This window comes from Adiantum capillus-veneris, chromosome 17, assembly GCF_014529385.1.
Source record: "Adiantum capillus-veneris isolate H3 chromosome 17, ASM1452938v2, whole genome shotgun sequence".
Classification (NCBI taxonomy): domain Eukaryota; kingdom Viridiplantae; phylum Streptophyta; class Polypodiopsida; order Polypodiales; family Pteridaceae; genus Adiantum; species Adiantum capillus-veneris.
This window is the reverse complement of record NC_140947.1, coordinates 17,136,997-17,146,376: the sequence shown is the minus strand read 5'-3', so window position 1 is coordinate 17,146,376 and position 9,380 is coordinate 17,136,997. Positions and strand designations below refer to the sequence as shown.

The window sequence follows — 9,380 nt, the reverse complement described above, 5'->3', positions numbered from 1 at the left end:
TCCGATGGTACTAATGTGTAGCTCTACTCGCTGCGGTTCTATAGATATATGGCACGCTCAATTTCGACACATAGGTAGGGAGAAAACTCACATAGAAGCTCGTGGGAGCTCACCTCGTGTAGAAGCCGAATGCGCGCACGCTTGGTATCGGTGCGTAGCTCTCACCGTTGCTAACACAATGGCAGTGTCGCTTTTCCAATGGCGCCTCGTAGCTCGCGTAGCAAGAGGATAGACTCTCTCTCTCTCTCTCTCTCTCTCTCTCTCTCTCTCTCTCTCTCTCTCTCTCTCTCTCTCTCTCACTCACTCACTCAGACACAGTCACGACGCTCCAAAAAACTCACTTTGATTAATGATTCAAAATTTGTCTCCTTAGGTTTACAAAAATTGGCTCTTATACCTCAGCCTTGGAGGTGTGAAAACATCTCTAATCTAATTACATAAGCAGGTGAAACTACTTGGGGAATACAAGCTGGAAACTCAATTGAGTCTCGCTAATTACAATGAATCAGCTCCATGAAAAAAATGAAATGTCAAAAAGACATTTATTACAATAAGTGTTTACAAAAACATGAGTGTGAGAAAAAATGTATAGGTGTGGTCCTCGGCTCAACACTCCCCCCCTCCACGTTCATGTCGTCCCTAACATGACATCCTTGCTCTGTCTTTAGTGGAGTCCCGTCGATTTCAACATCTGAAGATGTGACTCATATCTCAGGTTTCCAATGGTCAGTGTAGGGCCAAATATCTTACTTTCATGAGTAAAGAAACCAGTGTAGAATGCCTCCTCAAAGGCCTGCATGTGGAAGCTCGGCATAAACATGATTCTCTCATAAAAGAGGTGTAATACTTTTGGAGATGGCTGTAAGGCTAGATCATACATCATATCTGTCCAACTGTGTCGGCCGTTGACAACAATGTTGAGCTGGCAGTTTTATCCGGCGCGAACACTTCAATGCAAGCCAATAATGTTTTGCAAATCTTTTTAAGCATTTGACATGAAAGGTCAGGAGAGCCAGTAAAGAGCTTAATGGTGCCCGTTAGGGTTTTCACCATGTAGGCCTTACTTATTCTCTCTCCCACCTTCGGTCCTGGCATCCTGGGGTAATTAAGCCAATTTGGATTCTTTGCTGCGATTCTGCCATGCTCTTGCCAACTCCTGACTCGTGGCACTGGACAGAATGTTGCATCTTCTCTAACTTCCTTGGGTGCCTCCACCAAATAGATTAGGTATGTTGGGTACTTTGTCAACCACCCTTTCCTCCATCTCGGCTGGGAGTATACTATCTTCTTTGATTCCTCCTCTTTTGTGATGTCGCCTTCATATAGCGCGAGGTACTGCTCCTCTTCTAGCCTTTTCTTTTTTTTCAACACTTCAAACTTTAGTAGAGGAAGGGGCAATGTAGGTTGCATCCACTGTTCTTGTAGCACCTTAGTATCCAACCCGTGAAGTCCGATGGAGAACAAGAGTCTTCTTTCCCACTCCATGGCCGCCTTTGCACTCTCCTCTGTTGCCTGCTCTATCTGCTTGTGCAATCTGTTTTCCTCCTCCTCGGTAACTCTTGATGTTGTGGCCTCTTCCTGTGTTGGGGCTGGATCTTCAATAGTTGTGGCTTCCCCAGTCTCTGGTAGCTCCACGGCTGCCCCGCATGTTTCTTCTTGCTGAACCTCTATATCTTTTATCATTTTGTCTTGCAGATCTTGGAGCTGCTTTCGGAGGGCCTCATTCTCCTCTCTCAGTGCTTGGTTCTCTGATGTAAGTAGTTCTTCTGCACCCAATGAGCCCTCCGCAATGTGCAATCTCTGCACTTGCTCTAGCCGCAATTCTCTTTGAAAGCTCCGGACTTGATCTTCCAGAACAGGGACTATTGCTCCCTCTGGCTCTACTCCTGCTCTGCTAGCTCTTGGTGTGGATCTAAGCCTTAGATTTGTTCTCTCCTGCAGCTCCATCCTTTCTCGTAGCTCAATGAGCTCGTCCTTTGTAGCTTCCAATTCATCTTCAATTCTTTCTTTGGTTTCTTGTGCACTGGCCACCTCTCTTGAAGCATCAGCAAGTTCGAGGATTAGTCCATCTCTTTCATTTTCTGCTTCTTCTTTGCTGTCCCTCATTGTCTTTGATCGAGCTTTGATCTGCTGCAATAGTTAATGCACTTTCTAGATATCTCTTTAATCCTCATCTTCAAGCTCAAGTGCTCTTTCTACTACAGTCTCCTTTAGCTTCAACTCATCCTTTGCCTTCTCAGGTACTAACCTCTGCTCTCTGTCTAATCTATTCTTGGTCCTCCTCTCCGTTCCTCTCCGTTCTTCTTGTGCTATGCACAACCTTGAGGGCCTCTTCCTGAGTATATCCTGTGTTTATTAGAGCATCATATTGCTCTTTCTTCTCTTGAACTGGATCCGTTGTCTTCTCCTCTTGCTGTATTTCGGGCTTTTCTAGGACATCCACCTCAACTTCAGTAGTCGTCTCCTCCACTATCTTTTCCTTTCCTTTAGGTACTGAACTTCTGCTTCAGTGTATGGCTCTACTGGTTGCTACTCCAAGATAGCTTCTGATTCTTCATAAGCCTTGATATATTGATCGTATTGATCAATATTTGGTCTTGTTGAGCTGGCTCCAACTTTTTTTGGGTCTGGTGCCCACTTTTCCTCAAAATCTCCTTTTAAAGCTCGCTCGGCTCTAAACTGTTCAATCAGCCTCTCCATTCTGGCAGCTTTCTGGCTCTTACTTTGCTTTGGAGAGGGTTTCTTCTTGGTCTTCTTCTTGAGGGGCTCGTCTTCTTCTTCTTTTGGCTCGGAAACAATTTCTAGTTTCCGCCTTGCCCTTGTTGACACTCTCTTTGTGACCTCTGGCTGGTCTTCATCTTCATCTATCTCTTTTAGCCATTGGTTTTGCGAGGGAGCCTTTGGCCATTGGTCCCTTGCTCCGATAGCTTCATCAGCTATCTTAGTCAACACTTCGGCTCCTCCAATGTACTTTGGCTTCTCGTTCTGCAAAGCAATTACTTGCTCATAGATGTGTTGAGCATAATTGTCTTCCTTCGGGATGTTTCTCTTTATTGCCCAAGTGATTGTTGTGGCAATAGCATGTGGTGGTGTGGTATACTTCTGTGGCCTTTTGCTGCATATGTGTAAAAACTAGTTGTAGAGCCGGCAAAGCTTTGCTGCTCTAGGATCTGCTATGTCTTCATAGGTGGAATTTTGCTTCTTTGGCCCATACACTTCTATGGCTTCCCGTCTTTCTCTGATTGAGCATCCTTTATTGTGCAGCTTCAGAGCATCTGCAATGAGCTAAGGAGTGATAACCACTTCAACCTTTTCCCCGTCCAAGGCTGTGAGTGTAGCCTTTCCATCTTTTTGTATGGTGGTTGCCAACTCATACACTCTTTGAGTGTCTACTCCTGATGGTCTGGAAGTGAAAAAACTGTGGAGATCTACCCTTTCCAGGTATCTGCTTATCTCCTCTGTTCTGCTGTAGTCCACCAGTTCTTGGGGAATCATTGGGATATCCACTGTTTGTCCCCGTGGGTCTCTGAAAGTACCTTGGTATATCTTTATCCCATGTTCTTCTAACACTGCTTTTTCTACCCAAGTCTTTGTGGGCTTGAGAGTCTCTGGGGGAATAGAAAATGGCTCGGCTTCTGCTATTGCTTCCTTGAGTGTCGGACTCTTTCTCTTTGCTGACGACTTCCCCGAATCCATGGATCCTGTAACTCCAATTTCAGAAGTTAGCATCTTTTTCAGTACTGAAAGCCGAAATTAAGCTTTTAACTATCCAAATGACTTAAAAATTGAAACATAAGCTATTCAGGGCCTAAGGATGCAATGCATGTGGAAAAATGTGCAATTTGGGTGCAAAATGGCTTGATATTGGTTGTGCTTGTAGCTGATAGTGCATACATCCATTCTATATGCTTGGATTTGAATTTGGGTCCCATTTGGTCAAGTTATGGCCATTTTAGTCCTGGTCAGGCTCTTTGCAAGATATTGAGAGGGAAATGGATTTTGTGATCCAAATTGGATGAAACTTGGTGGTTGGCTCTCAAATGGCATGTAGATCACTTCTGTGTGGTGGTTGCAACTCTGAAATGCAAAAATCAAGTAGGGAGACATCATACGCGTATGATGTCTTTTTGGGTAAAATTAGACCATTTTGCATTGTAAGCTTGGATTTGGCTTTATATAGGCTTAGACAATGATTTTATGAAATTTGGGTATAGTTTGGACCAAAATTGGCTCTGGAAACATCATACGCGTATGATGTCTTTTGTGTCATTTTTGCATGAGATTGGTTATGTGGGCTCCTCATATGATAGTAAAGGATTGTGTGTACTCAATCTTGACTTGAAGTTGAGTATGATGAATTTTGGTAAGATTAGGCTTTAAGTAGAGGAGTTTCCACTAATTGGGCTAATGGAGTGATCCACTTGGCCAAATGGTACCAAACTTAATATGTGGCATGTATTTGATGTATATAATGGAGAAATGATCAATTTTGGCTCTGTATATGTGCAAAGTGACATCATACGCGTATGATGTCTTTTTGGCCAAAATGGTACTTTTTGGTTCCAGATAGCTTGTGCATGTGTTGAACAACAATCCTACAAAGTTTCATTGAGTTTGGAGCTATTTTGGCAAATTTAGGCCCATAAGTCGGTTTTATGCCCTACTTTGCGTCTTTTTGGTTTCCAAGTGGTTTTTCAACTCCAAATCTCATGATACCTTGTACATTTGATGTTATTAGCATATAGAAAGAGGCTATGCATTCATGTGTTCAAGATAATGTGAAAATCATGCAGTGAAACATCATACGCGCTTTTTTGATAAAAAGTTTTTTTTTTGTGCAAAGCATGGATTGTGCTAGTGCCCTAAGCCCTGCTAACTAGTTTTCAACCTTAAAAATCATCAGTTTAGTTAAAAGCCCCCTTTGTAGGCATTTCAGTCTCCGAAGTCGTCTTTTGGTGTTGGAGTTGATTTTCCTCGATCTTTCTCCTCGAGAGTTGCATCCCGAGCTTATTTGAGGTGTTGGGAAGCCGTCAATGTGGTTGAACTCGACTTTGGTTCCTTCTTTTCCACCTTTAGCCATTTGGTTGCCCGAAAGCGTCTTTTTCACCATTGGTAAGTGAAATGGCTTTCTCTTGGGTTTTGCTTGTATACATGTGTCATTGATGGCTATTTGAAGCTGCTTGTGAAGTTTCATGGCCATTGGTCGTCAATTTTGGCCATTATGCCAAAATGACACTTTGTGTGTCTGCCGCAGAATCGGTTGTTTTGACCCACTTTTGGTGGTCCAAACCTGGAGATACTCCATGGTTGCATTGTCCTCGATGTTGTTAAGCTTCCTGAGAAGTTTTGTGTCGTTTTGACAACTTTTTCTTGTTTGCCGCTTGCAGGCTCTATTGACCTAGGGTTTTTCCAGTTGGTCTTTCTCGAGCTTTGAGAGTTAGGAACTCATCTTCTACACTAGGGTAAGCCACCTATTGGTTCTTGCATGGTTTGGTTAGGTGGTTGTGCCTCTACCTAGCATTCTACCCATTTCCCCGTCTGCTCTTGTTTCTTTGTTTTGGTTAGTTTTCACGACAAAAGTTAGTGGTAAGCATCAAAAGCTTATGGCAACGAGTCTACCTCTCATATCTGGAGTCCTTTGAGCTCTCGTAGCAGTCGTAGAAGGATGTAGAAGGTCGGATGCTCCTGTGTGCTCTTTGCTCTCTCCAAGTGGGTAATAGTGCAAATGAGCTTGTAAGTGAAGTAAAAAATACTTAATTTTGGACTTCCGGGCTCACTTGTTACCAAATTTGACATGTGCTCCTATCTCGTCGTGAAATGCACTTTAGGATTTGAAATTTTTCAATTTGGACTCCGTTTGACCTGTTTCTGAGAAATCTGTCCACTTTGCCAAAATTCTGCCATTTCGGGCTTTCCGCAACTTTTCCCAAATTGTACCCAATTTTTACCATGGGTTTCCCTTGTCATTAGGATCATCACCATCTATTCTTTTCTTTTTTCTGATCTTGTTTCACCTGCTTTTTTATTTTTCTTTTACTTTTATTAAGAAAATCCTAAAAAATAAAGAAAAATAGCAAATTGAAGCCAAAAATTTCCAAAATACATAATAATTAGCTAGTAACCTTGTGTTTATATATATACACTTATTTGTGGTTTCTCGGCTTCGATTACCACTTTTTTTCAGTTTTTGGCTCCAAAAACACGCATATTTAGTCGTATTTACAAACTTAGAGACTCAAATTCATCATTTGATCTCTTATTATTGCAAAACAAAGTATATAAGGGCATAGATATTATCAATATCTGCAATCAAACATAAAAAATTCGAAATCATGTAAGACACTGCCCTTGTAATATCATTTTCTTTGTCCTTATTGCTTGTAGTTCCTGTATACCTGTATACCTCCCCCCCTCCTAGTTGAGTCCTCCCGGACGACTATAAAGTGTCTGAGGGTGAAGCATTGTAGTTGTTGTGGTCATGCTTGGTCAATTCAATTGTAGAGCGATGAAATAGCAATATTTTCAATAATGCCGCTCTTTGTTTGATTGTCAGGTTTTTGGGCAATATTTGGGTTGTCTGTAGCACTTTTGGAGTAGAATCAGTATCTGGATTCTTCTTTACATTGTTATCCTTTTTTATAATCCAAATCTGCTTCCGATTTGCTTGTGCTTGCCACAAACTCTTTGCTACCCAAATCTGCTTGACTTTTTGGGTTGTGATGTCTCTGTCCTTGAGTACTTAGGATTCTCTGGTGATTGTACTGAAGGCAGTTTCTGCTTTTTGATCTTTGGAATCCAAATTTCCTTGCTATGGCTTTGTGATGTCATCAAATTCTTTGGAATCCAAATTTGTTTCGCTGAATTTGACTGTCTGAAATCACTCTGTTGTCTGGTGTTGAAGACTTTGTTTTCCACCTTTGTTCTCTCTGGCACAACCTTCTTTGGCCTCCATACCAACTTTGAGTCTGTCTTTATCCACGGTTGAGCTGTGCTTGTATTTTCTGTCTTCTTTACCCATGTCTGAGATTTCTTCTTTGAGGAGCATTCCGGTTGTGTAGAAGTGGCTTTTGGTTGCCATTGCTCCTTCTTTACCTCTTGAGGTCGTTTACCCTTGTCATTGGATCTTCATCTTGCACCTGTTCGGTTGCTTTGGAGAATGGAATTGATTGAATTTCCTCCTCATATTTGATGTTAAATGAATTAGAGCTCCAATTAATCATTGCATTGTACTGCTTTTGCCATGGTTGTCCTAGCAACAACAGATGTTGCGTAGCTTTGTCTTCAACCACATAAAACATATGAGGATACACATATTGATTTATCTGTATGTGGAGTATTGTGCATCCGATTGCTTTAATTGAGTATTCTGAATAACTCTTCAACTCCTGTTTGGCAGTTTGCAACTTAGTGTCATGTTTCAATTGCTTGTACAAACTGAATGAAAGCATGTTAGCTTGTGCTCCTAAATCCAATAGTGCTCTGGCTTTAATCTGGTTTGTCCCCACTTTGACCTCGATGATGGGCTCTACTTTATCTTCACCCATTTTTGATACACTGACTGCGTTTATTCGTAAGGCTCCTTCATTGCGTTGTCTCTGACGCAGTAGTCTTCTTTTCTCCGTTCTTTCTTTTGCTTTTGCTTGCGCTTCCTCAACAATATTTTTCTGAAGTCGCAGCTTATCTTGATGTATTTTGAGAAGCATGTCCTGGGTTAGTGGCAAATGATACTTCTTCAATCTGCAACCACTAATCCAGTTTTGCATTTCTTCTCCGTCTAATGTAGCAAGCTTGACGGCCCCGCTTGGTGATAGATCTTTAATCACAAGAGGTCCCATCCCTCGATTTTTAAGCTTTTTTGCATGTTGTTTTAGAGTGTATACTAGGACAAAGTCCCCAATCTTAAACTCTTTAGTTCGCACACGCTTATCAAAGAACTCTTTTTGTCGCCTTTTCTGAGCGTAGATTGAAGCTACTGCTTTTAAGAGAAGCTCATCTAGCTTTTCCAGGTCGTCTATTGTATCTGAAAGCTCATGTCCTCTCCACTCTAATTCCTTAGCTACTCTCAGCGTTGGAATTAAAAATTCTATTGGTAAAATAGCATTCAAACCGAAAACCATGTTATATGGGGTCGTTCCTATGGATGTTTTATATGCTACCCTATACGCCCATAATGTCGAATGCAATTTTTGGTCCCAGTCTGTTCTCGCCTCAGATACAATCTTTGTAAGGACCGTGCATATGGTTTTATTTGTCGCTTCAACTTGTCCATTGGCTTGTGGATGATACGGAGCTGATTTTCTATGTATTACCATGAATTCATCTAGAAGGATCTCTATCACTTCATTTATGAAGTGTGTGCCTCGGTCACTCACAATTTCTATTGGTAATCCATATCGTGCAAAGACGTATTCATATAGAAATTGTGACGTGGTCCTGGCATCTGCTTTTTGAGTTGCTTTTGCCTCAACCCACTTTGTTAGATAGCCCATCGCCACAATGATGTATTGTGCATGAGTCGTGTATGCAGGAGGTGAAATAGGTCCAACATAATCAATCCCCCATTTTGCAAAGGCTCTTGCTCCCATCATTGGCCTGAGCGGCATATCATCTCTTTTAAGTGGTACTTTGATCCACTGACAGTCATCACATCGTTTAACGTATTCCTCAGCATCCATGTGTAATGTCGCCCACCATATTCCTGCAACTAAGACAATTTTTGTTGTCTTATCATCTGAGAAATGGCTTCCACCTATTCCTCCATGAGCTTGCTCTAGGATTATCACATACTCTGACTCTGATGTGCAAATCGTAAGCTGGTTGTCTCTACCTCTCTTATAGAGTTGATTTCCTATTAAAGCGTGATATCGCGCTTCTGTCTCTACAGCTCTTTGACGCGCTTTTGAGGTTCCCTCTGGAAAAGTTCTATTTGTGAGATATTCAACAATATATTGACTCCATTCAGGAGCGATCATTATCTGATACAATGTTGAATAATCAGTTGGCGATTTTGACGAACATGTAATACATACTGTGACATATTCATGTTCACTCTCTTTCATTCCTGGCCAGTAGACTCCCAGTTGTAACAGATTCCTATACGTGTTCCTTCTTGAACAATGAAATGCACATTCCTGAATGTGTGCTTGTCGCAGATATATGTTATATTCTTCAGGATTGATGCATAACCTTAAAATGTTATCGGTTCCTAAGTGATACAACCTTCCTGCAAAATCAACTGAAGATTCTTGAAGTGTTGAATAGTAACTTGTTTCTGGTTGTATTCTTTTCTATCAAACTCTCCTCCATAGGTTAATAGAGTAACAACATCCTGAGACCACTTCGGTATCATTTCTACATTGAATAAGTACGCATCTGGCATG

At 41.5% G+C, this 9,380-nt stretch overlaps 1 protein-coding gene across 1 annotated transcript; it reads right to left on the bottom strand.

Annotated features, from left to right (window-relative positions):
• Positions 1–879: 879 nt before the first annotated feature.
• Positions 880–1,485, bottom strand: LOC147436869 (uncharacterized). The gene has a single exon (XM_086486486.1). The coding sequence runs from the start codon at positions 1,483–1,485 to the stop codon at positions 880–882; it is 606 nt and encodes a 201-aa protein (XP_086342612.1).
• Positions 1,486–9,380: the final 7,895 nt, after the last annotated feature.